We start from the raw sequence: 27,079 nt of genomic DNA, 5'->3' as shown, positions 1-27,079 counted from the left end.
ACATACTGCGATTGACCCTGAGCGCAGTGGGTTACCCACACCAGAATACTACTACGGCAAATACTAAAGATTACTACCAACACCTTCAACTGTGCCCTGATCAGCGATCAACTCTCAAATCCCACATCTTACCCTGGCCCAACTGCGGTCGCTCTGGGCTATTGGACAATAACCTTGAACATACTGATTCCGCGGCTTGTCCAGACAACGCGCAACAGCCCTCCTCCCTTTGTCCTTCAATACCAGTCACCCTCGCCCTCGACAGGAGCGCACGATCCTCCACTCTCTTGCTCTCCAATTCCTCAAGCGCTTACTTCGCGTCCCAGGGCTCTGATCTCCTCACCGACGACGACTGCCCTTTCCTCCTCGTTCCAACTGCTGCAACTGAGCGCCGCAAAACCCCAAACAACGGTCATCTTGGTCTGCTCTAGCATCCCGACATTTTGGCCGAGACTCCAGTTACATGCGTCAGTCAATGTCCGTCACAACTAATTCGCGTTCGGAATGCTATTACGACTCCCCAAGAGCCTCCATTACCCTCTCACAATCATCAAAGTAGAGAAGCGGGTGGGCGAGTTTATCGCCCTTAACGACGACCTATTCCTCTACTCCTATACTACCAAGGTCAAGCAAGGAAGTCGCTATGATGATGAAGAGGAAGAAGTAGAGAAGAAGTTTGTCACACATTTTCCCAGCACACTTGAAGGAGTAATCAAGGGATGGCGGGTCTGGGAAGGAGATGTCTTGACTCAACCGTAAGTGCTCTGCGGAACCAACCTTGTCGGGCCAGATTGCTGAACGCGCACAGGCAAGATGTTTGTGAGATTGAAGAAGAATGCCCCCATACCGTCCAGTTCCTGGGTATGTGCACCAACTGTGGGAAAGATATGACAACGTAAGCTCCGCAACTCAATCAAGCTTTCGCGTCCGATGCTGACCATTACCCAGTGTCCAGGCAGGCAGCGAGACCACAGATGCCGATCGTGCACCAATCCGCATGGCCCATGACACCCCGCATCTGACTATCAGCAAAGAAGAGGCAAGTCGAATTGACGAGGAATCAAAACGCCGCCTTCTGTCCGCGCGCAAACTCTCGTTGGTCGTTGATCTCGATCAGACAATTATTCATGCTGCGGTGGATCCCACGATAGCTGAATGGCAGAAAGACAAAGATAATCCAAACTATGAGGCTGTCAAGGATGTGCGTGCATTCCAGCTAATTGATGATGGGCCTGGCATGCGAGGTTGTTGGTACTACATCAAGCTGAGGCCTGGTCTCATCGAATTCTTGGAGAACGTTTCCCAATTGTACGAAATGCATATCTACACGATGGGAACCCGTCAATATGCCCAACAGATTGCCGCGATCGTCGACCCGGATCGCAAATTCTTTGGAGATCGCATCCTCAGCCGAGATGAGAGCGGAAGTATGGTTGCCAAGAACCTTGAGAGACTGTTTCCTGTCGATACAAAGATGGTGGTCATCATCGATGACAGAGGAGATGTTTGGAAATGGAGTGCCAACCTGATCCGTGTGCGCCCGTTTGACTTTTTCGTCGGTATAGGCGATATCAATTCCAGCTTTTTGCCCAAAAAGCAGGAGATACAGACTACGCCGAAATCGGAAGAAGACAAAAAGCCGGAAGAAAACGGCAACGAAAAGAGCGAGGTTGGTGAGGAGGAATCCAACGGTGTTGCCGAAGATGGGACTTCCACCATTCAGAATGGAACCTCGGCCCTTGAGCATCTCATAGCCATGAGCGGGGGTGATGACCCAGCGGTTCGAGAACTGCAGACTAAAGGTCAAGAGGAGCTCATCACGTCACAGCTGGAGGATAAACCCCTGTTGAAGATGCAACTGGAGCAGGACGAGAAGGATGACGCCGAGGCTACATTTAACGGGGAGCCAACAGCATCGCAAGCCACCGATTCGGACTCGAGCGATTCTTCGGACTCATCGGAAACAATTTCCTCTCCAAAATCCAAAGCTCGCCATAGCATCCTGAAAAACGACGACGAGGAATTGATTCACCTTGAAGCAAGCCTCACAGCTGTGCATGCCGCCTTCTACTCCGAATACGACCGAAAGCGGCTCGCTGGCAAGGGCGGTCGGGTCGCTGCCCTGGCCGGACAACGAAAGGCGCCGTTACCGACCGCTGAAGAAGAAGACGGAGTAGCTGTGGACTTACTTCTGGTACCCGATATCAAGCGGATCATGCCGGCGATGAAGGTGAGGGTGCTTGCTGGGGTGACCATCGTGTTCAGCGGTGTGCTGCCTCTGGGGACCGACATTCAGAATGCCGACATCAGCACATGGGCGAAGACCTTTGGAGCTACCATTACCGACAAAGTAGGCCGAGGAGTCACGCATGTGGTCGCGGCCCGACCAGGCACCGCTAAGGTCAAGCAAGCAGTGAAACGGGGAATCAAGGTTGTGGGGACTGCATGGTTGATCGAATCCATGCAACAGTGGCGGAAACTGGACGAAAAGCCATATTTCCTCGAAGGGGTCGGCGGACAAAAGCACGACGCCTCGAGTGACATTGGTGACATTGGTGACATTGGTGATAGTCCGGACAAGTCGAACATCACAGCCAACGACTTCATTCTTAGTTCGTCGGATGGTGAGACTGAAGGAGGGGATACTGAAGATGACCAACCCGCACGGAAAAAGCTGAGGTTGGATGTCAACCAGCAGGAAGGCGCCCCTGATGAGAATTTCGAGGACTTCGTCGACGATGGCAGTCCGATAACGATCAACCAAGATGAGTGGGCAGACATAGACGCCGAGCTCAAAGAGTTCATGGGCAGCGAGGCTGAAAGTGAGAGCGACACCGATTCAGTCAGTTCCGCCTTGAGCTTCCGCGAGCGCCGTTCAAACAAGCGACGACGAGACGATGATGGCGGTGGGGATGATCCGACCGGCGACATTGCGAGATCACCAACTATCAGAAGAAATGGTGCTGGCAGCGCGCTGAAGACGGTGGCGAACGTCAGCAGTGAAAGAGAGTCGGAAGGCGGAAACACGCCCATAGCCGGAGAGACGGACGAGCAGATCAGCGAAGAACAGCGAGAGATTGAGGAGGCACAGCAACTTGAGGAAGCCGAGGAAGAAGATTCAGACGACGAGCTTGCCAGAGAACTGGAACGCGAGCTTGAAGAGGCCGACGCTCAAGAAGAACAGGAGATTGCGAGAGAAGCTGATGCTGCTGCTTGACCTGGGCCCCTCTAATCTGGTCATGCCAAATGCATTACCAGCTTGGATTTTGCGGAGCAGCTATGTTCGATCTTCGGAAGCTTGCTTGACCCATAGCGAGGAGTTTGGAAGCGAGCATCAGCGTCGGCTGTCCATGCATTGGTTGGGATTACGCTTACAAAGCACCCTGGATACCGTAGCACATCAGAGCAGAGACACTATCCTGATGAAAGGATGTGAGAATATACTGAATCTCCCATCAGAAAATGGTGCGAGGCTTCGTGCGTGGTAACAAAATAAACGGATACATGGTCGTATATGTCTCTGCTCACGTGATTCCAATCGATGGTCAGCCTGTGTCACGTGAGGCACAATGCTGGCTAGCACGTGACGATCTTTTCTTGGTTCAAATCCTGCTTACTACTGGTTAGAAATAAAGGTGGTCCGCTCCCTCAGCGTTTGTCTCGACGACATGCTTCGACAAGATGGACTCCCCGGTGCCGTTTCGGATGGACAGAGAAGATCGACCACCTGGTTAGAAGACGACACGGTGTGAGCCTCACTGACGTCGGCCATGCAGGTTAAATCCAATGGCAGATCCAAGGATCATCCAACCCAGACGCCAGCGCAGAGAAGGATGCTTTCAATGTCCGCTCTCGAGGCTTCAACCCGTCGGGACACACTCCGTTCCCCCTCCCGCCTGTAACTTCCTTCAGCCGATCGGCGTCTCGTAACCATGAAGAACGGATTACGTCGATAGGTATTCTTCCTCGTTCGGGCCTGTCCGATGACTCAAGAGCCAGTGCTCGGATCATTTTCTACGACGCGCTCAATGCCTTCCTTCCACCATCTTGCTCCAACTATAAACGTGTTGGACGGAGGCAACCGTATTGTGCGGCTTCAGCGGACACGCACCTGCTGCCATGAAGATATGAAGATGGGTATGGCGCTCAGAATGTATGACGCGACATCACCAAAAAAACCTTAGTTGCGCTTCGTCAGCAGCCCCTCCTCAAGATCGTGCGCCGAACCAGACTCGCGTCCTGGTCGCTCGCGCTGAGTGGACGGCAAATTCCATGTCGAATCCCAATCATGGATCAAGGCCAGCGCGTGCGAAAGTTATGGGGGTTACCATTTCGATCTGCTACAAAAGCATCATCGAGCTCATGCCCGAGCGAAAGTCATGCTGGTTACCTTGTTGATCTGCTACAAAAGCGTCTTCGAGTCCATGCCCCAACTCACCAAATCAAGCCGCGTGCATCGATACCTGGCGAAGGAAGTCCAAGGCTACATAGACTCGTGCCTATACGGATGCTGTTCACTTCAGGATGACCTTGGCGACGACTGGGACATGATGGCCTCGGCGTGTGATTGGTTCTCCGAACGACGGTATGTGCCCACATGCATCTTTCTTCTGGCTCTTTGAAGCCCAGCCCCAGCCGCTTGCTGCGTGCGAAGCCAGCGGCAGTAGCTTAATGATCGAGTTCTGTTGGCGTTTCCCGTCATATCCAATCGTGTTCTAATGGATCTGGTCTGCCTATGGAAGCACGCCCGTTCCGTCCTTCGCCAAAAATCGACCCAGTGGGCCGGTATTGGAAATGACGCAAAAGTCTCGACCTTATCTGATTCCTGTCAGCGGAAGGTCCATAACGACCGCTGAGGGACTTCAAGTATGATTTTCATCCGTTGTTGAGTGCCAAAAGGACATCGGTGGATACGATAATCACACGAAGATCGTGATCGATCCCTAGGAGAAAACGCTCGAATGAAATGGATTGTATGACCTATCGCAACACTTCTGGCTTTGTCAATTGAGGGGCCAGGGCGGAGGCTCATGTTGCATATACGGATTGGAATCCGAGGGGTGCAGCCTTGGCCTCTGTCTTCTGGCCCCTGACCATGAGACTCTTGGGGCAGCCTTCGCTTGGTTCACAGATTACTAACCAATGAAGGGCATGCGGCAGCGTTTTCGATACGTACCTGAATCACCCCTCCAATACTGCCTTGGAATGCCTTCGCTTGGCTCGACCAGGCTTCTGTCCACCCACAGCATACACTGCAAGCCAGGCTTTCCATGATTTCAGCTCTTGTCAAGAGAGTCCCTGCGGGAGAAGTCCCGGGCCCTTCATACTCCCACCAGGGACTATACCAAAAGAAGGCAACTTGACTCACTAGCCAAGCCCAAGCAGATGATTTTGGCATGCTAGTAGTCGCTGCCTCAGCGCAGCACCTCTCGGAGCAGGTTCTCGCGAACCTGAACTCGACGAGGCAACTCCGCTCACCAAAAGCAAATGGTGCTCAGGCTGAGGCTGTGAGTTGACCCTGATTCTGTCCCTGGTCCAATTGTAAGTCCTCAGACTCAACTAGGAGCGTCAGCTGTGGAGGATGCCCAGAAATCCTGGCTGAGCAGTGCATTAGGTTCGTATGAGACCTGTCGCGCATTTCTGTTATATGACCATCTATATCAAGGTTCCCTTCTCTGCCAGCCTGGTCGTGGTTATGAGCGTGGCTGTTCTTCAAACCTTTCTCAATCTACAGGTCTATCTAGATCCCCGGATAAGATCTATTTCCTGTAACTTGTGCAGTCGCACTTGTTTGAAGTCTGGAAAAAGACCAAGTTGAGTCTCAACCCGGAAATTCAACTTGAAACCCCGATCTCCCTCAACAGTGGTTGGGAGTCGAACTTGTCGTCGTCTTTGCCCTTGCCCTTGCCCTTGCCCTTACCTCCGACTGTTGTGGAAAGATGGCGTCTTTGAACACAGGCACGACGGCCAAGCGTCTGATCGTTCTTTGTGATGGTAAGTTCAGTTTCGGGAATACATCTCACCACCACTAGCCCTCCTGTACGGGAAGAGACAGAGGAATGACAGGAAAGATATCTGAAATCCCAATCGATAACCATTGTCGAATGTCTCTTGTTGATTGGCATGATACTAAGCTCGGAATTTATACGGACTGACACTGACTACCTCATGTGTGTTTGGATATATAGGGACCTGGCAGAACTCAACCAGTGGCGAAACAGGCAGCTACCCGAGCAACGTGACACGCTTCTCTCGCGCGCTGAGCCAAATCGGAGACAAAGATGGCCAGAATGTGCCGCAGATGATATTTTATCAGCCGGGCGTGGGGACCGGTGACAAGGTGGATAAAGCCACAGGAGGTAAGCGATCTCATTCATCCTCTCGTCCAAGAACCAATGGACCATCTCTGTGTCCCCCTTCTCGCTACTCCTCATTTCCTCTGTTCCGATCCCATTCTTAGTCACTCAGGACAAGTCTACAAGATATCCGAAGTAAACAAGGGAGACTTCCCTACCTTCTTTTCATTTGTTGTTGCATTGTGATGCCTTTCGAACGTTTTGGCTTGCTGGGTGGCCGAGTGTTTCTGTCATAGGAAGACCCTGCAGACCAATTGTCATCGAGCAGTCGTCTTGATACGATGACTTACTTACACGCGTGGAACAGGAGTCTACGGGGCCGGCCTCTCTGCCAATGTCCGAGCTGCATACGGGTTCCTCGCCCACAACTACAACAAAGGCGACCAGATCTATTTCTTCGGCTGGTCGCGCGGCGCATACACTGCGCGAGCCATTGCCGGCCTCGTCACCACTTTGGGGTTACTGACGAAGAAAGGCATGGACCGGTTTCCGGGCGTGTACCAGGAATATTATTACAGCATCAACAAGAAACTCAATCCGGGTCAGGCGCAGCCGGACATGGCCAAACTCGGGGAATTGGCCGACAACGAACTGCATCCAGGAGCGGACAAGAGTGTTGAAATCATCGGCGTCTGGGATACCGTTGGATTCCATGGTGCTGGGCTGGGCGATGAGGAGTTCGAGTTCTACAACACCGCGCTCTCACCCAAGGTCAAGTATGGGTTCCATGCCCTCTCGTTGGATGAGACCCGTGAAGCTTTCTGGCCCACACTCTGGGATTCGACAATCATTCCCGGTCCCACCTCTAATGCCGGAACTGGTACTTCTTCTGGAACTGGACCAACTGTAAAACAAGTCTGGTTCTGCGGTACCCATGCCATTGGCGGGGGAGGCAGCGATTCCGCATTGGCTGATATCGCTCTGGGATGGATGATTGCCGAATGCAGCAAGACCAAGACATTGTCTTTTGATGATTCGTATTTGCTTGTCGGTGGTCCGGCATCATCCTCTCCCGGCACTCCCTGGCCCACCGCAAATTATCCGCCTAAAGCAGCAACTGGCAATGGCAACGGTCTTCTGGGATTCTTGACAGCAATACCGTCCAAGCTGGCAGGATTACCGTCCCAGCTGAAGACTGCCGCCGAAGACACCTTCTGGGCCGCCACCAACTTCGTTCTGCGCCGGAAGTCTGGAGTCCGCACTCCTAACGAAGGTCGCCTTCCGCCGCAGGGGACTAACGAGCGCATCCACGAGTCTATTGGGGACAGACGGCTTGTTGCTGCTGCTGGTGACACCAGTGGCCGCATTTGGCCATGCCGACCGATCTCTGGTCGTGCCCGTCCTGCCACTGGGACAGCTACACCCACACCTCCGCAGTGGGCACTGACTGCTGGAGGTGTTCTTGAAGAAACGGTTCCTGAGGCTGAGGAGTTAAAGTTCAAGGGGAAGATCAGGCCTGTTGCTTGATAAGATGAAATGAACTGAGATGAAACGAGACGAGACGAAACGCAATGAGTTGCCGGAATCATGGTGTTGGTGGACAATGGATATGATATTGGACTACGGATATGTGACCACGACTCTGATTCTTGACTTTGACTCTGATGTTGGAAAACATTGCCTTTGAAAAACTAGTATGTGATATGTATGGTCTGTCTGCTGGCCATGGCTCTCGTTGTGGTGGATTCAATGTGCCTTAAATCTTACGCCTGGATTTGTGATGATTGGATGACGAGTTATCCCTATCCCCCTTGAAAGCATGGAATGTTCTACTACTAAGGTATTCAAACATTGCTATTATCTTTCGTTTATCATAAGATCAGCAAGGGCCACATGGAGGGAAAACCTGTCTATCGAGACTGGGTCTTTGATTCATTATATCAGAGGGAAACCGACCAGCTAGCTCTGGAAAAAGTGACATGAGACGAGAAGATGATATATATTAATTCCATCTCCAGGCAGCTCGAGGCCTAGTCCCCAGAAGGAACAGAGTGTTCCGGATCATCATCAAGGACTTGCGACAGTTGGCACTCGTCAGAAAAAAGCAGCCAGCACTGTACCCAACTCACGCATCAATGATCATGCTTCTTTCCTCTTCGACATACATAACTATTATGGGAGATGCCCGAATTGACTGAGAACAGAGTCGATGACCAACTGAGTTGCAAATGAACCAACGGTGACCTAACTGGAATCTGGCTTGGAAGTCATATTTCCAGCTCTCGTTTTCGAGTTCAGTAAACGTCAATGCTATTTCTTGATGCTCGGCTCTCAAGCAAGAGGTACGTTGGCCTTAGCATGGACGCGGCGACATATGCCAGGAAATCAGGACTCAAGCCTCATGCGATGGCCACCTGTGCCTATCTACACCAGTAGGGGACTGACGAATTCGAGGGCCATTGGCATTTTTTCCGCCGGGGGAGAACTGGTCATACTCCCTACAGGAGACCAGCACTGCCACCTGTTCAATGCCTGCCCTCATGCCGGTGTGTCAGAGGGCGGTATATTCTCGTCCTCTAATTGTCGTTGGAAACGTTTAAGGAGTCGTCTCTAGGTAGGAATGTCGGCCAAGGCAGGGGTTCCCCCTTAGACCGACGACGCGACTGCTTTCCGATGACCGGTAGCGGCACCATGGGGATCTTCCCAGCGGAGACATCCGTGCGAAAGCTTCGTACCTCTGAGGCGCGATGAGGACTGAGTTGCCCCCTGGCCGACAAATGCTGATCAAGTCTTACTGGTGGAGCTGTTGAGATCCTTTTCGGAGATGTTCACTTCGGAAGACATGTTCGCTTCGCGAGCCCTTCTCTCCAAGTCCCGCTTCTCTCTTGCGCGCCTCGCTTGTTGTCTTCGGACATTGACCGGTTGATAAAACTCGTTGAAGTTCATGACCACTCCCAGGAAACGAAGATTGACATCTGGTTGGTGCGCCAGATCATACAGCAACATGCTCAACCGTGAGCGGAATTCGGCAGATAAATTCAACTGCCGTGATCGCAGCGAGGTGAGATGAGTCTCGTCGTCCGTCATAGCCAAGTTTGCCATTGGTGGAACAGGAGAGTCACTATCTTCCGGCAGCAGCTGTGCCCCCTTCAAAGGTCGTCTTCCTCCCGGCGCAGTCGGTGTGCTTGCTCTCGAATCGCCCAGGACATCCCTCTCTGTGATGCCCCATCTTCCCTGCGCTGTCCGCTGTTCGATCTTCGCACTGAACTGTTGCCTCCTGGTATATTCGGCAACGCTGTACGAGTACAGTGAATCGATGATTTCACGGTAGCCGAGCATACACTTCAAGATGTGATGCACTTGAACAACCAGGCTGTCTTCCTGCTGGCCCGTGACCGGATGTCTTTGCTGACCGATGAGACCTTTCTTCGTGATATTGTTGAGATATGTGGTGTGTGCTTCGATCAGATCATCAAGAGTAGCCTCGGGCTTGTGAAGGGCCTCTTGCAGCTTTTCCCAGCTGGCCTCGATCACTTCAAAAAGAAGGTAGTATTGCAGTTGATTGAGAAAATGTACCATTTCAGCCACCACACACCTGGAGCGCTTCCAATCATTTCCCAACTTGTCACTGACTGCAGCCAAAACACCACGGCCCCCTGTCATACAGCGTTTGCAAGTCGAATTGAGAGAAAATTCAACCCGCTTGATGCGCCAAAGTAGGTTGAAGATTTTAAGGTATTGAGTGTTGGCCCACTGTGTGATGACCACATCGCAAGGTGCACTAATCTTGTATTCCAAGGTGAAGCAGTCCCAACCGATTTCACCGGTGGAAAGCTCAAGCATACGGGCATCCAGTCGACGCAGCACCTCTGGGTCATCGTACTGGGCATTGGAATGCCGGATGGCATGTTCGAGCTGTGATGTTAGATTGTGACGATACATGGAATTGACAGGACGGTCGAGATGTTGGGCGAGAGACTCGATAAGAAGTTCGAAGAAGTCGCCTTGAGCCAGAAGCATGTACTTCTTGATGGCCGCTAGATGCGTGAACAGGCCAAACTTCGTGGACATGAGGTGAGTCAAGCGCGACATGGTCGTCCGGTAGGCAACATCGATCGACAATGACAAACTTGCCGTATTGGCATAATCCAAAGGCTTCGAGTTCGACTTGGAATACTGGATGACCCAGTCAGAATCTCCGCAATTATGGCGGATAAAGTTCAGTGACTTTCCAATGAGGAAGACCTTGCGCGCAAACTCGGGGGAGATGATGGAAGGGACCAAACTGGAGTCAACCTTATATTTCTCCTCCCAGACGGACGTCGCCACATGTCGGTGGTCTATGGCCGGTTGAGAACTGGGATCTGGTTCGATGATGAAGAATTCGTGGAAAGGATCGATCAACTCGCCATCGTAGATCCAGTGCCTCAGCATCTCGTAGAAAGGGCGTGCAACACGTGAGAGGAGCCTCTCAGCAAAGGAGGCCACGAACGGGTCGCCATGTGAAGAGGACAAGCTGTGGATCAGGGAGATCATTTGACCACCTCGCTTTTGTCTAGAGTCTTCCACAATTAGTTTCATGAGTCGGAGGCCCATTGTGGCATCTCTGGTCCAAACCAAGCATCGTTTCAGGGTAACGCCAATCATGCGGGCAGCCTTTAGATCGTGACTATCCTCAATAGTGGCCAATGCCTGTCTGATTTCGCTTTCCAGAGAAGCGACCAGAGTCAGATACGAGCGCAACTCGTCATTGATGGCCGAACGTAGACTTTGATCGATAAGCCCGCCATCTTGAGCTGCAGCATACTCCGCCAGACCTCGATAGAGCAAGCAGGGTTCTGCCAGGGCATGGAGCAGGGACAGCATAGGCACCGGCAGTGTCGGGGGAAGTTTGACGGTGGTGGTAGCGGTGAACTCGAGATGTGCGGAAGATACACCCTGCAGATTGAATGGAAGATCTCGCAGCAAATCCAACTCAGATGGACCAGTGACTCGTGGCTGTTGCTTTGCTAGGAGCGGCTTCTCAGCGACTTGCTCTGGGGGCTCGACAGCTTCTCGAATGTCCTCGTCCTCTTCTTGCGAGACCCCATCCTGGTCATTATGTTCATGTCTCAGTTTGGATGGAAAGGCGCGACCTCGATGCAGCGGAGCCTGGGGAGGGTATGCGCTGACCTCCTCTTGATCTTCAGAAGCAAGCGACTTCTCTGGAGAGTGGGCCTGCCGGCGCGGGATGTTCACGAATTGGTCTGAATCTGCCAACGGGTTGCGAGGATGCGGTTCTGTGGTGGCCGGCTCCGACAGTTTGTAGAGTAGGTAGAGGATCGCCCATTTCTGATTGAGGATGGGAATTGCAAGAAGGCGTGAGTAGAGATTCCCGAACCTGGCCGCTTTTTCCGGGGATGCATTCTCTCGTAGTAGTTTTCTTTTGATCAAGTCTTGGGCTTGATTCGTATCTGCTGGCAGCCGGCTGTCGCCGTGGTAGACAATGTCTTTTGCATTCTGGATGGCTCGGTCAATGCGGACTTCGGTATCGGTATCGTCTTGGTCGAGGTCGGAAGGTGGCACAAGGCTCTCGAAAAGGGAGGTCAGGGTCCCGCTGACGCGAGTCAATCGTGAATCAGCCATAGACACGGCCGCCGTAGACTCGCGTCGGTCGATGGCATGACCAGGTGGCGGTCAATGATCGGGATGGAACAATTTAGTTTCTTTCACACACGGGTTGGAAGGACGCTGGGTGTTGCGAGTCCAGAGTTTCGAGGACGACGAACGAGAAATACCATGGGTCGAGAATAAGTGGAGGGAATGGAGGGAATACTGTTGTTGCTCAACTGCCAGTGCAACATACTAGTACGTAGTAGTGGGCGAGTGGGATGCATCTCTGTCGATATCTCTCTATCTTCAATTTTGGGGGATCGCGACGCGTGCGTGTGACGGACGTGTAATAATAATAATGCGTGTCTGACCGAATTGAGCTGCGGCTGTTTACCACGTTTATTATCATGATCCAATTATGGCCTTCCGCAGTCTACAGAGCATGGAACTCATCCGCTCTCTAAACCTCAACCTCAACCTCTTCAACCCTTCAGCAACTTCGCAGCTTTGTCCAGACTCAGACAGCTGGCCAAGGTATACGATGTGGTGGTTCAAGTGACTGCTGATACAGCTGCTTACTTGCACAGCCGGAGCCCACCTCCTGCGGTATGGTGTACCATACTTACCCCTTGCTGTCCTCTTGTCGAAGCCCTTCGGATGCCTGCACAGTCGAGCGAACGCACCCCTCAAGTTCAAGCAACCTGTGACAGCTGCTAGTTCCCTCACACACCTCAACAGCTGGCGGGTGAGGCGTGTTTGTTCGTAAACTATCCTCTTCAGGCGAGTGCACTGGTAGGCATCGCAGACTTCTCCATCGAATACTTCGAGACAGCATTCTCACGTTTCATCGGCGCATCATCTCCACCTGAAACCGGCGAGTCATATCCTGAATCATCTCCACCCCTGTGGGTGGTTTGTGTGTTATATTGTCGAGCCGGATTATGCAGCACATTCTTACAACTCAGCATTATACCAGCAAGAATAAGAGAGAGACCAGTCAAAGGTGGCAAGACAAGCCTATCAATGGATGCTGACCGGAGATCCGTCTGTTGCAGATGCCCTCCTTCTGCTCATCCTTGACGCTTCTGATTCGATAGACGAGCCCAGCCTGATCCATGGCAAACCTCCCATGGCAAACCTCCTGTGGAAACATGCATGAGCACTTGCGGCAGCCAGATGTGCCAATCCCCAGCTGCCTTTAGCTGACTGGATTGCAGTTGCCGTGATAATGCCTTTCTTCAGTTCTACCAGCTGATGATCGCTCAGCTGCGGCTGACTGGAAGAGTCATATTTCCTTCCTACTCCTCTTCTCTGTCCATGACACTCAATCAATGTGAACAAATCCCTTCTATGAATCTATGGTACAGTACGGAGGGCATTGTGTACAACGATCTTGTTTATAGTCTGTATTGACATCTTCCCCTCATTCCTGATATCTTGTCGCTTGCTACAAATTCGGCGAATCTTCATTCCCAGGAGGTGACAGTCTGCCATGCTTGAATACTTGCTGAAGCCATGTGTGGCCGTCGTCACAGTTGTGATGTTGTGGTTGCGGTATCGTCGTCGTCGTCAACCACGTTTCATTCTTCCGGATCTACCGTGGCTTAATACTAGAGATGGCGGGCTCTTCACAAGGCTGCGCGCCAGGTTTCGCTCCACAGTGAACTACAAACAGACAATTCATCAAGCATATGAACTGGTCAGACATTTTCTTGCTCAAGACCCAGCACCTGACTGATCTGATTAGTACTCGAAGAACAATCAGTCTTGCATTTTGCCCAGCCTCAACGGCGTTGAGATTCTACTTCCAGCCTCGACAATCACATGGCTCATCAATCAACCTGAAAGCGTATTAAGTGCCCAAGAACCACACCAAGACCTGCTTCAGACAGATTTCACGTTCGTTCATCCTTTCGTGGTCGGCAATCCTCTCCACCATAAGACTGTGAAAAGCGAACTTACAAGACAGCTCGGTAATCTTACCGGCGATATTGTCGACGAGCTTGGCGCGGCTTTCGATGACACCTGGGGCACAGATGAGACACAATGGAGAGAAGTGTGTGTCTTCGAGACGATGATGCAGCTAATAGCGAGGACCAGCAATCGTGTCTTCGTCGGCCTGCCTTGGTGCCGGAATCAGGCTCTTCTTGACCATGGTATAGGGTTTGCCACGGCTGTTCCCGTGGCTTCTGTTTTGCTGAGACAAATCCCAACAGCCTTGCGTCCCCTGATGGCACTCTTGATGGCCCGGCCAAATAGACATCATACCAAGTCTTTCGCAACTATAATCCGCCCGGAGATTGCATGCCGTCAGACTCCTCAATCGTAAGGATGACGATCTCGAGAAGAAACTCGGCACGACTGAACCAAACGATTTTCTTCAATGGTCGATTCACCGAGCACGCGACTCTGGAATCGGAGTCGAACAAGACCCAGATATCATCGCGGAAAGAATCCTCTCTGTGAACTTCGCCGCGATCCATACGTCAACATTCAGCATCACAAACACAATCTTCGATCTTCTCGCCTCAGACCCCTCATCGGGTTATATTCGTCACCTACGAGATGAAGCTCAATCCACATTGGTCCATGGTAATGGCGTGTGGACGAAACAAGGGATCGCCAAGATGTACAAGACCGACTCTACCCTACGAGAGTCGACACGTCTCGGCTCATTCCTCGGTGCAGGGTTGTTGCGTAAGGTAGTATGTCCTGACGGCATCACCGCTCCCAACGGCACAATCTGTCCGTTTGGAAGCATGGTCTCCGTCCCGACCAACGGCATCCACAACGACCCGAATCACTACCCGGATGCAGCAACCTACCGACCCTTCCGTTTCTCGTCACAACGAGAAGGTGAGTCAGAGGAGAAACAGACCTCCACGTCTGGCCTCCACGTCGATACGGACGAGTACATTAAAAAGGCCAATCTCAGCTTCGTCAGCACGTCGCCCATCTACCATCCCTTCGGCCACGGTCGACACGCCTGCCCAGGCCGGTTTTTCGCGGCCAACGAGCTAAAACTAATACTGGCGTACATGGTGCTCAACTATGAGTTTGACACACTTTCTTCGAGACCAGAAAGCATATGGATTGGGACATCATTGGTTCTGCCCATGAAGGCAACGATCAGAATACGGCGCAGGTCCGCCGGCTATCGATCATAATTATGAAAAAATGTTGGAGGCCAGGAATGACTGATGTGAGAGAATGTATCACCATGTTCGAGAGTATTTGTCTGGGGCCAAGTGTGAATATATAGACTGTACCAAGATATGGAAGGCACCTGTCATGCCGTCAGGCGATGTTCCTTACACGCTTCGTTGGCTGAATGGTCGGAAAACAGGGAAGAGGTTTGCACGCAGCAGGAAAACACGCCAGGTATTCGGCATTGAAACGTGTGTCCAAAGACCCCCGGGGAGGTGGGACCCCCATCTGCATATCTTGTTCTTTAAGTTGGCAAAGGATCGGTGGTGCTTCAGCAGTTCCATTGTCACTTGCTGTAATGATATGTATTTCCCTGCTTGCTCTTATCGAATACAACTGCCGCAGAATGTACTGTCTGAGGATGGAATACCTTGACTTGGCACTGCTGTGTGACTGGGTTCGAGTATGGTCCCTAAAAAGACCATTGACGGAAGACCAGCAGCCAGGGAGTCAGTCAGGCGAGCAGTAGAGATAGTTCACCTCGGTAGCGTGTTCAGCAGATGCCAACAGGCCACGTAATTTGCAAATAAGGCGTTGGCCACAACTTGAAGATATGACGATGGCATGAATTGACGCCGAGGCAGCAAATCACCCATTCTCGCAAGCATGCCTTGGACTGGACTACCTGAAAGGATGGAATGCTCCTCAGAGGATGGTTGCTCCTTTTCGGAATCCAATAACTCTTCGAGATCCAAATTGCACCAGAATATATCTTGGACGGCACCAGGAGCGGGGTTCCACAAGCCTTTGGAGCTCTTGGAAGGCTTACCTAGCAAAAGATAGATCACTCAGAAGGACTTATCTCCAAGTACCCTGTAGGAAAGATGTTCTTGCTCCAAGAGATAAGCACACCGACCAGCCGTGCTAAAAGACACAGACACGAGCCATAGTCCTCTGTACACCACGATGCGTTGCAAGGTATCCAGAAACATTGCGTACACTTCCACAGGAAACACCATCGGCCGAGGCATACCTTGACCTGTGTGTGTACACAGTAAGAAGAGAGGAGGGGAACTGCATGACTCCCAGCCGACTGTAGAATCAACTCCAGGAATCAACTTGGCAAGGACGTTGAACTGCAATGATGCCAACCGATCAAGCGAAGGCGCCAAGATAACAGCCGACGCAGGGCCCAGACTCACCGAACATCCACATTTTCCACCACCAAGATACACTTTCGTGACTATTGCCTCGGCGTTCTGGCCAGGTGACCGGAAAATTCGGACCGGTATCTATGATAACGGGCTTTCGGGCTGTTGTACAAACTTGGCGGAAGTCTCTTTGTATAGGATGGTCAGAAAATACCAAGGGATCGGGTACGTCTTCAGGACACCTTGACCTTCATGCTCTCGGCGATAATCACTATTGTGGTCAGAGAGCGCTAAGAATTTGCTCAGTCCCCATTCTTTTGGAAGCACGTGGCCTTTGTCTTCCGAGGACACCGTAAACAGAGAAATCGGATGTTTCAGAATGGAGTAAATCAGAGTCTGCCAGTAAGGGGCCAGTCGTCCGGATGATTAGCGCCCGGGGCGACGGCAGACCCGTTACCTACCTACCAAACGATCATCCCTCCTCGGCAAGATGGAGGTGGCGTTGATGAGTTGATTTCCCATAGGACACCTTACCGTGTCCACGGATGCAGTGTGTGTTGGAATCACGGCTGGAGCAGAACCATAAGCACAACCATAACAACTGCAGACTCAAGCAGTGGACTGCAAATACAAACTGCAAATGCATCCTGCCAGTGTGATCCAGACTCGGAGTGCCGTGGCATGCAGTGGAAAAGAGGTCGCTTGGCTGGTGCTTGGCGACGAGAAGACCAAGGCTTGGCATGCGCTGGAAATTGAGTTTGTGGCGTGAATCATGCTTAACAACCTTGAGTGGCTTAAGCCTTGGTGCAGCAAGACCCCGGCCGCGCCAAAACTGAGCCAATCCGCGGGCTGGTCTCCATAGCTCTTACTGCCACAAAGGATTTTAGGTCCATGTCAGCTGCGGTCACCGGATGGAGATGCCTACCGTAACCCGCTGACCTAACTACCTAGGTAGCATGGATGATAGGTAATCAAACTGTCCTGAGTTTCCGCGAAAGTTTAATGTCTAATCCACAATATCAAAGAGGATTGGCGTCGAAAGCCGAGCGGAGGGTTACGCAGCGCCGAGAAGCCAAAGACGAGTTAGACTTGCTTTGCCTGACACAGGACAAGTGAAACCAAGACAAGCCAAGACAAACCAAGCCTCTCGGCGTTGTGGCACTTCGTTGCTAGTCCCGTTGGCAAGTCTTGTCCTTGGGATTCGGCGATTGATAGTGACACCTGCTCCGTCAAGTTTGCGTAGTCCGCGAAACCCGACAAGGGGGAGTGCATACCTTATACGTGCAGTGGTAAAGGATGAGGGGGCCGATATGTATCCGAGGTGTCCGACGGATGCTGGTTGATCGCCGTGGATGGTCGACCTCAGAAGGGATGAGCCATCCTTCCTAGTGCTTGAATGGGGACACCTTCCCTCGAGACAGGTTCGTGTCAGAGGAATCGACTGAAGTGGCGATGAAGGCATACGTGAATTGCGCCTCGCCTGCTGACATCAACAGCTCCTTGAGGCCAAGGACATCATGTTCAAGTTTTGTTCAAGTACGTACAGGAAGGAGGTAGTCCCACTGCACTGCAGTGCCAGTGGCAGGCAGAACTTTCATTTGAGTATGCCAAGCATTGGAAGGAGATTTATGGTGCTGGCTAGTAGCAGGGCTAGTACCGATACAGCCTAGCATAGTTTTCGAACAAATGTCCCGTTAGTACAGTTATAACCCGGAGAGGGCGTCAAAGATGGAACAAGAAGAAAAGGGAATTAACCCGGAAACATTGAGGTAGTATGGTGACCTGGGGGAAGATATCGCACCCTTTGAGGCTATATCAGCAGTACTAGGTTGTAAGTGGGATCGAGGAGGCAGAGTCGACCCACGCAAGGTTCTGTTCAATTACTCAACGCCCAGCCAGGCCGAGCCGCCCGGGCCTTAAGTGGGCTCTTGGGCATTTAGATTTAAGCATAAGCGCAAGCTTGCTGTGGAACCGCAGCGCAAGTGGGCGAAACTTGAACCCTGCAACATCCACCTTTCCCACCTTTCCGCCTCTAATATTATTATCATCATTTGATCAGCCCTCCTGGTGACTGACTGTCTGCCATACCTTAAACCTCGACATAGGACTGAGTTGGTTTCGCCGCACACAGTGTCTCTGTGCATGGTCAATACGGGGCACCAGCCGCCTTAGAGTCCTGCCTTCTCCTCAGAGCGCCGGGCCTCACAAGGAGGGCAGTCTACTGTTTACGGCGATCGAGCATCGCGTGCTTATCCTTCATCCGCCAAACGATCGCCGAATCAAAAGGACCACGAGTTTCAGTTTCACCGAAATTCGCCCACGTGAACGAACGCCTTGTTCTACCGGCCACAAACTATCGATTAGGCGGGTCGGGGGATAGTTGGAAGCGGCGTTCGGGCTTCAAGCACTCAAGTCGGCTGCTGCGTCGCAGCGCAGCGCAGCGCGCAAAAGAGACAAAGTCCCAACGTCCCCAGCGAGCTGGGTTACCTCCGCACAGCGCATCTGGACCGCCGCCTCTAGGATCACCTGAGAGGTAACTCTGCCTGACCCGTGTCGCTGGACAGAACAGCCGCACTGATATTTGTTCAATAGTGCCACCAAGTCTATCGCCCTTGCTGGTTCGGCGTGATGGAGACATACAACGGTCACGTCCGCACTCCCACAGATGCCATCATTCTTTTCGAAGCCTGCAGATTAGGCATCCTCCCTCGGGTCCAGCGGAGACTGTCCGAGAAAGAGAGACAGTCGATCCGATCTGGGTCGGTGTTCGTTTGGGATGAGCGAGAAGCGGGAATGAGAAGATGGACAGATGGGAAGAGCTGGAGTGCCAGTCGAGTATCAGGTAGCTTCTTGACCTACCGAGAGATGGAAGGGAAAAGAGGCGGACAAACCTACCCCTCGACAGGAAATAAAGGCACCAAAACTCCCGAGAGCGCAACGGAGGAACAAGCACAGAGTGGCGAGGCAGACGATGGCCCCGATGGATATCGCTACAAGCCAGATGGTCTGATGAAGCAGTCTTTCAGCATCACCACATCGCAAGGCCAACACCTCCATCTCATCAGCTACTACTCTCGGTCACATCCCACCGCCCAAGGATTACGACAGCCGAGCACAGATCCCAACCTGGCTTCTATCGTGCCCGCAAAGGGCCTCTACCCGGAGTCGACCATCAACGACCAGTCGTCCGTTCCGGCTGTCACTCGGTCACCCATGGTGGGAGTGCCCAGCTATGTTGTCAGTCCCAGCACTCCAGGCTACCACAGACCGACTCCCGGCAACCCGCATCCCTACTTACCACCTGGTTATATGCATCATCCCACTTACATCTATCCAATCAGTCCCATGCATACTCCGCCGGGCCATTACCCGATCCAACAGTACGCATCCCTTCCACCCGGCTTACCACCACTCGCGTATGGCGCCCCTCCCTACGGTTCAACTCATCCGCTAGCACTAAACCATGCACCGCCGTCCTCCTACGACCAACGACCATTACGGAACTCCGAGTCGCGGCCGTCGGGACCTACCCAGACGACTACCGCTGGCCAGGCATCGTTGGCGCCATATGGCAGCAACCAAGGTCCACCACCACCGTATCAGCCCGGACCCGCGCCGCCAGCGCCAGCCTCCGCTCCCGCGGCAGAAAAGGGTTCCGAAAGACCCAGCTCGTCCCATCAAATAGATCCGAGACTCGCAACGTCTGGGAATGGCGGTGAACATCAGCCTAATGGTGACGCTCAGAGAGCTGAACAGATTCCAATTGAACAACGACCCCCTGAAGCCAGTAACGTCAGCGCCAGTCAAGCGCCTACAATCACGGCATTGGTTCACAGTATCACGACAAATCTCCCACCGGCAGAAAAGCCGCCAGGTGAAACGGAGGCCGACCGGCAAGGCAGCATGAGCCCCGGCGGCACGAAGCACGGAGCTCCTCCACAAGACATCCCCAGCGAGAAGTTGGGTTTCCGTGAGGACAAGAGAGCTCTGAGCAAGCTCGACCGCGTGTTTGCGCGTGTCTGACTGTTGGCCTGATGTTCGAGCGCAGTTGCAAGGCGTACAAGGCGATGCGAGGGCATTGTTCAGGGCCACTGGCACGGTGGATTGTTTGACTTATTGTCGTGTAATGGTTTTGTGTGCTGCGTTCTATTCATTCGGGTATCAAAAAGAGGCGCTCAGCGAACAAGCGTTCGAAAAGGGTATGAGATGATGGTCTAAATGATCTTTGTGTTCTTGTCTTTCAAGGGTGGTGATTATGCTTCTTACGGCGATGTCAGGGAGAAGCGAGGATGCTACTAGCGAGTGTCTTCGTCCCGAGGCATCGACTCTTGCTATGAATGCTTTGTCGAGAACTGCCGAATCTCTGTTCGACCTATTTCGATGGTGTCAGGGAGTCTTCGTAGCCACTGAGGTCAGAATATCATCCGTATGGTTCTGTCACCTCCAATATCTTCCTTCTACTTGCCGGCTTTCAGCGCTTGTGGCGGTTAGCAGGTTGCACGGTGGTTGATCTCGACGATACAGTTAACATAATACCCTGAGCACCAAACGTACCTCCGATGGCTGTAACGCTTTGAGTCTCGAGTCTAGGTATGAAGACATCGTAAGTATGACGAGGCTGACGAGGCCGACGAGGCTGTGACTGTGGCTGTGGCTGTGACTGTGACTGTGGCTGCTTGTGTACGTGATTATGTCATCAAATATCCGGGGAAGCCACTGCACTGTCAAACTTGAAGCCGTCACAGCAAACGACGTCCTGCTAGAGACCCTGCATTTCCACCCTATATACCTTACGCTTCGAGAAGATATGACATCGGCATCCCAGCTCTCAGATAGCAGAGAGCGCTGCATACTTGGTTGTATGCTTAATTCACCGACCCATGTAGGGCGATGATCTGTTCTGGAGGAGAAACGTCGATCTGCCGGTCAACTGAACGGAGAGACTGCGTCCCTCGCCTCTGAGATGGCCCTTGATTCAACCTCATTCGACACTACCGTCGTCATCAATGGCGTGTCATATAATGAAACAGTACTGGCTTTCTGGAACTACACTGCTTACGGTAACGGCACACTTTCGAATGGATCAAACTGTTTCCTCGCCTTTGACCGCTACCAGCCCATCCTAGTCTCCCCCAACGGGACGTTCGTCAACACCACTTCGTGCTATCAACCCATTCATGCCATCAGAGCCCGAGGCATCGCTGGCCTAGTGTTTGGATCGCTTTTCGCAGTCTCCATACTCTTTTCCACCATCAATCTCAGGAAACATGGCCGCTCCTACCTGCCTACCGGGAAGAGATGGAGACCGGTGGGCAGGAGATGGCCATGGTATTGGACTATGTTCGTCGCCGCATGCGGGTTGTTAAGTTGCTTCACAGCCGTCGACGTTGACAGGGACTACGTTGTCAATACGCCCATGGTTCTTCAGTGCTTCTTCTTGACCTTGATGGTTCCGGCTTTGCTGGCGTGTGTTTGGGAGTCCGTGCGGAGTTGGTGAGTGACCCAGTATCGGCGGCGGAACGATTACATCCGTGCAGATGGAAAACACCCTTCTCTCAGAGCTAATTCTAAGCAGGACTTCCTTCCAATACCACCGTCTTCAGGAAGCGGATACTTTCGCCCTACCAGTGGAGGTCTTCCGAGCGAGAGTTGACTTCTATCTTCCTCTGATTTTCTATACGTTTGACTGGCTTGTATTCTTCCTGTCCATTCCAAGGTCTTGGTCGTTCGTCCAAAAACAACGCTCTCCAATTCAAACGCTCGACTCGGCCAAACCGCGAGCACTCGATGCTCGATTCAAGATCGCCTCGGTGACGGCTGTACTGTGCTTGACGCTGATCACGTTTCGCCTAACATACACCAGTCGGTCATATCGTTTGAGGATTCCGTGCACACTTCTCATCGTCGTGGGCCTTCTCGCCATGCGGATAGGCTATGCCGTGGCTGGCTCTTTCGTGTGGACGATATCACCCTACCGGCTTGAAGTGAGCATCGGCTGGCTATACGGGCTCGGCTACGCACCGATACTACTGGTCCTGTACTTATTGAACCTTCGCGGTTATCTTGAGGAAAACGAAGATAAGATCATGATTTCCCAACGAACTCGAAGGGGCATTGAGCTTGAGGAGGACATGCATCTGAAGAGTGGAACAGGTCGGGCCAGGGAACACCAGGGCATGCATCCTTCGTGGTGGTATAAAACGCGCCACGCTGGCTTGCCGCCAACTGCGGTTTTCAAGTCGGCAGGATCACAACTGCGACGTGAGCCCGGCGACACCAGCAAAGGGACCCCTTCCCAATCTGCAGATGACCATGATGAAAGCGGACATTACTGGTGGCATCGACGGAAAGAAGGAGAGCATGATCCAAGACTTCGGAAATCCCGCCACAGTACGAATGCATCGTCAGCCTGGTCCACTGTTGACTATGATAACGATCATGCGGGCGCGAATTTGAGGTGGACCGAGCGGGGAGTGTCGAGTCTGCTGCGCGACGGTGTCAGTCCTACCATGGAGACGAACGCAAGTGAACCCAAGTACAGTCCCTACGCCCGATCACGAGGCAGACTATCCAAGTCGTCGTCGTCGTCGTCGTCGTCGTCGCAATCACTGCAATCCCGGCCGCAGGTGGTAAGGAGTATGCTAGACGTGTAACGATCAAATAAACTGAGGCATAGATTGCCAGTATCGCAACTTGGCACGCGCCGTTGTCTCATGGGGTGTTTACTGCTCCGGCAATAGCAACATCACGACTTTTGAAAATACAGAGCGTCTCAACATCTGGCGTGACTTCTACCGGCAAGGCTGTATCATACAGTACAGAGTAGTATTTATGCGCTGCGGCAAGGCTGTGAGTCTATTGGAGAAATAGTTTTCGCCGTCTCCGACTCCGTGCCATTCGTATCAAGACCCCGAGGACTCGTAGTGCTTGTTGGCCTCCCAGTGCTTGATGGCATCCACGTTGGCTCACTTCTTCCCTGTCTTGACCTTCTTGGCCTTCTTTGCCTTCTTTGCCTTCTTTGCCTTCTGCTGAGCCTTCTGCTGAGCCTTCTCCCTCGCCTCTTCCTTGTCAGTTGCATGTGTCGACTTTCCAACCAAGAGCCAGTTCGTGCAGGGAGCCTCCACCGAGTGACCCGACTCGGACCCGCATGCAGAACAAGTACCCTCGGGTTGAACATCGGAATACCAAAGGATGCCCTCGAAACCCTCGAAACGCTCCAAACCCTTGTATTCAGGGTAACTATCCTTGTATTCGGAGAAATCCAGCCGCGAGACGATTCTGGTGGGCGGGTTCTTGAAGACGATGTAGAATGTGTCGAGTAGGCAGGCTAGTTTGACCTGCTGGAACAGGGTGAAGTCATCCTTTGGGAACGCCGAGATGAGTGCCGACATGAGGTGTTCTAACTCGACCGTGGCGCCGCGGAGAATGGCGAATGTCGTATGCAATGGAGGTGCGTACTTGCGCACTGTAAGGTAATGCCCATTGGCGGTCGGGACCTTCCAGCCCTCGCACGCCTCCATGTCGCTCTCCTTCTCGAACTCCACTGCCAACCCCCCGCCATATGAAACGATCCGAAGAGGTCGGGGCTTCGCACCGTCCTTATTATGCTGCCACCAGAAGTCGATCAAGTCGGCCGCAGCCAAGGGAGTGTCGTGTTTGTGACAGCGTGCCGCTATCATGTAGTTGCCCTCAGCTAATATGTGGCTCCAAAAATACATGGCCTTCACAGGTGTTCGAGGTTCTCGCTTTTGCAAGTCTCGGGATGAGGGCAGATGAGGAGTGATGATGAATTTGGCCAAGCTTCAGAGATGGTGGACGGTTCCGAGGTCTCGAAGAAGTGGAAAGCTTTTGGAAGATGTTGTGGGAGGAAACAAATCAACAGTTGGAAACGTTCTTGAACAGGATATTGAATATCTGTAGCTCTCGCATGTTTTGCCAGTGAAGCACTGCAGTGGCAGTTGACAACAAAAACTGCTTTCTTCACTTACCGATCGCTTGGCTTATTGCGTTCTTGTTCTTCGTGATGCAGTCAACAGAATGACTTTCCTTCAATCTGCGCGCGGATGCTTTCGCTTCCTGGTTTCCATCCTCGTTGTAGTCAACCTAGGTCTTCACCTACGTTGTTCTCTCCCCCCCTTCATGCATTACCCTCTCTTCTTTTCATCTCCCATCTCCTAGTACCTGCTCATGCAGTGGATCGGTCAACTTCATTGTCCCCCATTATATGGTTTGGACGTTGGCGACTATCACCATTGTCGATCGAATAAAGTAGTCTACACGTATCGAGTGTGTGGTGCATATTATTGGCTGGACGTGACCCGCCTTAGTAATCACGGCAAATGTCTTTCTCGTACTCGTCAGCAGTCGGCCATTCGCTTTACTTATTTAGTAGGATACTGCCAGATTCATTCCTCGCTTGCTCGCAGACATTGCAGACGTTGTACAGTTGGTGGTTCCCATCCGTGATGCTATGGCGCATGCGGCCATCGCCATGGCGTCCCGGGTCTTCTGTTCTGTCACGATTCCGTGAGACAGACCAATGTCTTGCTCGACCTCCATATGTACTTAATCCCTGTCGCACTCGAGGGTTGCATGATGTCCGATCCAATCCAAACTTCGTTCTCTCACCAATACCCCTTGTCCGATATGCGAAGCTCTTAGAGGATCCCAAGCAATATGAGGCACAACAGATCAAGATCACCGGGCTGGTGCGCAGCGTGCGGAAGCAGAAAAAGGTGGCTTTTGCTCGCATTGCAGACGGATCTACACTGGCCAGCGTCCAAGCTGTGTTCCCCGAGCCAGCCGTTGCGAAGGAGTATGTGTACTGGAATCGACTCAACATGGGCGGATGCTGATGCAATGTGTCCAGCATAACCAACGGTTCCTATGTCGCATTGGTCGGCAAATGGATTCCATCGGCCGGCGCTGGGCAGACCCATGAGTTACAGGTGGAAAGGATCGAGGATCTGGGGGAGAGCAACCCTCTTGTACGTTGGCTTCTCTTGTCGGGTTTCCAATCTATCCTGACCTTGACAACAGGAGAATCCCATACAGAAGCAGTCCATGTCGGTGGATTTTCTGCGAACCATCCCCCACCTACGAATGCGGACATCCTTTCAGTCCCTCGTCGCACGTACTCGAAGTCATTTGACCTCTGCGGTGGCCTCGCATTTCCATAATTCCTCAGATCTTGTGTATCAGGTCCATCCGCCGCTCATCACCTCCTCGGACTGTGAAGGCGCGGGGGAAGTATTTACCATAGCGCCGCGGAGTAGCGAACGAGCTCCCGGAACTGCTCCAAATGCGTCCAAAGAGGAGGAGAAACTATATTTTCGAGATCCAAAGTATCTGACAGTATCGTCGCAACTACATCTGGAAGCGTACGCTGCTCAACTAGGGGATGTCTTTGCATTTTCGTCCACTTTCCGTGCCGAGGAAAGCGACACCCCCCGCCACTTGGCCGAATTCTACATGCTGGAAGCTGAGCACCGCGACATTGACTTGGTGCAGCTGTTAGCACGAGTCCGGGCTCTTGTTGTGCATCTGGCCCAATCTTTGCAGGAACACCGAACGGGCAAGGAGCTCGTAGAGTATTATACAGACCAGAAGCACCGGGCTCAAGACGCCGAGTCAATCGACCTAGAAGACCGTTGGAATCGACTCGCAGGGCCATGGTCTACCGTGGACTATTCGTCTGCAATCAAGGCTCTCGAAGAGGCGCATGACGCGAGCGGCGGGAAACTTTTCGCAACTCCGCCTCAGTGGGAACATGGTCTTCAACTGGAACATGAGCGCTGGATTGTCGAGAACATGGCGAACGGCAAACCAGTGTTTGTCACTCACTATCCGCGGACCATCAAGCCGTTTTACATGCTACCTTCGTCCTTTGGGGCGTCAATCCAGCAACCAGACCATGTCGAATCTACCTCATTAGCGAGCGACAGGGATACGGTCGCCTGTTTCGACCTCCTTTTGCCCTTCGGATATTGTGAGGTCGTCGGCGGAAGTCTCAGAGAGCACCGTCTTGAGAACTTAATCACGAACATGCGTGAGAAAGGACTGCTCAAGAAGACGGAGACGCCCAATGGCGATGCGTACCCGTTCTTGCAACCGGATGAAAGCCTCGGGAGTTTGAAATGGTACGCTGACCTCAGACGGTTTGGAAGCAGTCCCCATGGTGGATATGGCTTGGGGTTCGACCGACTGCTGGCCTATCTCACAGGGGTGAGCAATGTCAGAGAAGTGGTCGGGTTTCCCAGGACATGGGGACGGGCTGACTGCTAGGAGAAGGCAATCTCGTTTCTCACCCTCAGGTTGAAGCGGCTGTAAGACCAGGTCGGGGAAAGCGGACAGATTCTTGTAAACGATCCGGGGTCCAAACGCGCCTACGGGTAGATGTATAGTACATAATGTGTGAAACAGATATTCTTCTCGGGGTCTATTCTGATATTTTTCCAGCGGAATACTTGGTCTGTTCGTAAGGCACCAGTAGCATAGGGGAGCTGCGTGTTTAACCTGTTGCTTTAGTACGAGAGCGCCGCTGCCGACATACAACATCCAGTCTGAGTCGGACGGCGGAGGCAGTCCGCCGTGCCAAGAGCAATGCCAAGGTTCCGCGGATATCAACATTGAATGATTGACTCGGAGATCCGCTCGTACAATTGTAGAGCTGTTGTACAGCGACGACACCATGTCCCTCTTCCAACAGCTCCTACCTACCGACATAGCTTGCTTCCATGGTGCCGTGTACATAGGGTAGGAAAGGCGATGAAGACATACGACGCGCAGTGTGGGTGCCGCGGATGTGGAAAGTCCTTTCAGGAGGCTGTACTTCCGCCGCGTATCTCTGACGACCGCGCCTTGTCGTCCACCATGTTGGGGTCAACGTCTCCT

The 27,079-nt window shown here is 52.5% G+C and overlaps 8 protein-coding genes across 8 annotated transcripts; 6 read left to right on the top strand and 2 right to left on the bottom strand.

Annotated features, from left to right (window-relative positions):
* Positions 1–504: 504 nt before the first annotated feature.
* Positions 505–3,217, top strand: A1O1_00726 (uncharacterized protein; the record flags this gene model as incomplete). The annotated part of the gene is made up of 3 exons (XM_007721643.1): positions 505–755; positions 809–895; positions 949–3,217. 3 exons carry the CDS (start codon positions 505–507, stop codon positions 3,215–3,217), a joined length of 2,607 nt encoding a protein of 868 aa, XP_007719833.1.
* Positions 3,218–5,939: 2,722 nt separating this feature from the next.
* A1O1_00725 (uncharacterized protein) lies at positions 5,940–7,823 on the top strand (the record flags this gene model as incomplete). Its single annotated transcript, XM_007721642.1, has 3 exons — positions 5,940–5,994; positions 6,189–6,359; positions 6,664–7,823. The coding sequence occupies 3 exons, from the start codon at positions 5,940–5,942 to the stop codon at positions 7,821–7,823; spliced, it is 1,386 nt and encodes a 461-aa protein (XP_007719832.1).
* A 1,257-nt stretch (positions 7,824–9,080) lies between these two features.
* A1O1_00724 (uncharacterized protein) lies at positions 9,081–11,921 on the bottom strand (the record flags this gene model as incomplete). The annotated part of the gene is made up of 1 exon (XM_007721641.1): positions 9,081–11,921. The coding sequence occupies one exon, from the start codon at positions 11,919–11,921 to the stop codon at positions 9,081–9,083; it is 2,841 nt and encodes a 946-aa protein (XP_007719831.1).
* A 2,041-nt stretch (positions 11,922–13,962) lies between these two features.
* A1O1_00723 (uncharacterized protein) lies at positions 13,963–15,055 on the top strand (the record flags this gene model as incomplete). Its single annotated transcript, XM_007721640.1, has 2 exons — positions 13,963–14,051; positions 14,188–15,055. The coding sequence occupies 2 exons, from the start codon at positions 13,963–13,965 to the stop codon at positions 15,053–15,055; spliced, it is 957 nt and encodes a 318-aa protein (XP_007719830.1).
* Positions 15,056–18,814: 3,759 nt separating this feature from the next.
* On the top strand, positions 18,815–20,209 carry A1O1_00722 (uncharacterized protein; the record flags this gene model as incomplete). Its single annotated transcript, XM_007721639.1, has 1 exon — positions 18,815–20,209. One exon carries the CDS (start codon positions 18,815–18,817, stop codon positions 20,207–20,209), a length of 1,395 nt encoding a protein of 464 aa, XP_007719829.1.
* A 940-nt stretch (positions 20,210–21,149) lies between these two features.
* On the top strand, positions 21,150–22,839 carry A1O1_00721 (uncharacterized protein; the record flags this gene model as incomplete). The annotated part of the gene is made up of 2 exons (XM_007721638.1): positions 21,150–21,679; positions 21,762–22,839. 2 exons carry the CDS (start codon positions 21,150–21,152, stop codon positions 22,837–22,839), a joined length of 1,608 nt encoding a protein of 535 aa, XP_007719828.1.
* Positions 22,840–23,151: 312 nt separating this feature from the next.
* Positions 23,152–23,904, bottom strand: A1O1_00720 (uncharacterized protein; the record flags this gene model as incomplete). Its single annotated transcript, XM_007721637.1, has 1 exon — positions 23,152–23,904. One exon carries the CDS (start codon positions 23,902–23,904, stop codon positions 23,152–23,154), a length of 753 nt encoding a protein of 250 aa, XP_007719827.1.
* A 747-nt stretch (positions 23,905–24,651) lies between these two features.
* A1O1_00719 (asparaginyl-tRNA synthetase) lies at positions 24,652–26,470 on the top strand (the record flags this gene model as incomplete). Its single annotated transcript, XM_007721636.1, has 3 exons — positions 24,652–25,001; positions 25,056–25,173; positions 25,226–26,470. 3 exons carry the CDS (start codon positions 24,652–24,654, stop codon positions 26,468–26,470), a joined length of 1,713 nt encoding a protein of 570 aa, XP_007719826.1.
* Between the last annotated feature and the right edge of the window lie 609 nt (positions 26,471–27,079).

Source organism: Capronia coronata (assembly GCF_000585585.1).
Source record: "Capronia coronata CBS 617.96 chromosome Unknown acBCG-supercont1.1, whole genome shotgun sequence".
Classification (NCBI taxonomy): Eukaryota; Fungi; Ascomycota; class Eurotiomycetes; order Chaetothyriales; family Herpotrichiellaceae; genus Capronia; species Capronia coronata.
This window is presented reverse-complemented; position numbering and strand designations above follow the sequence as displayed.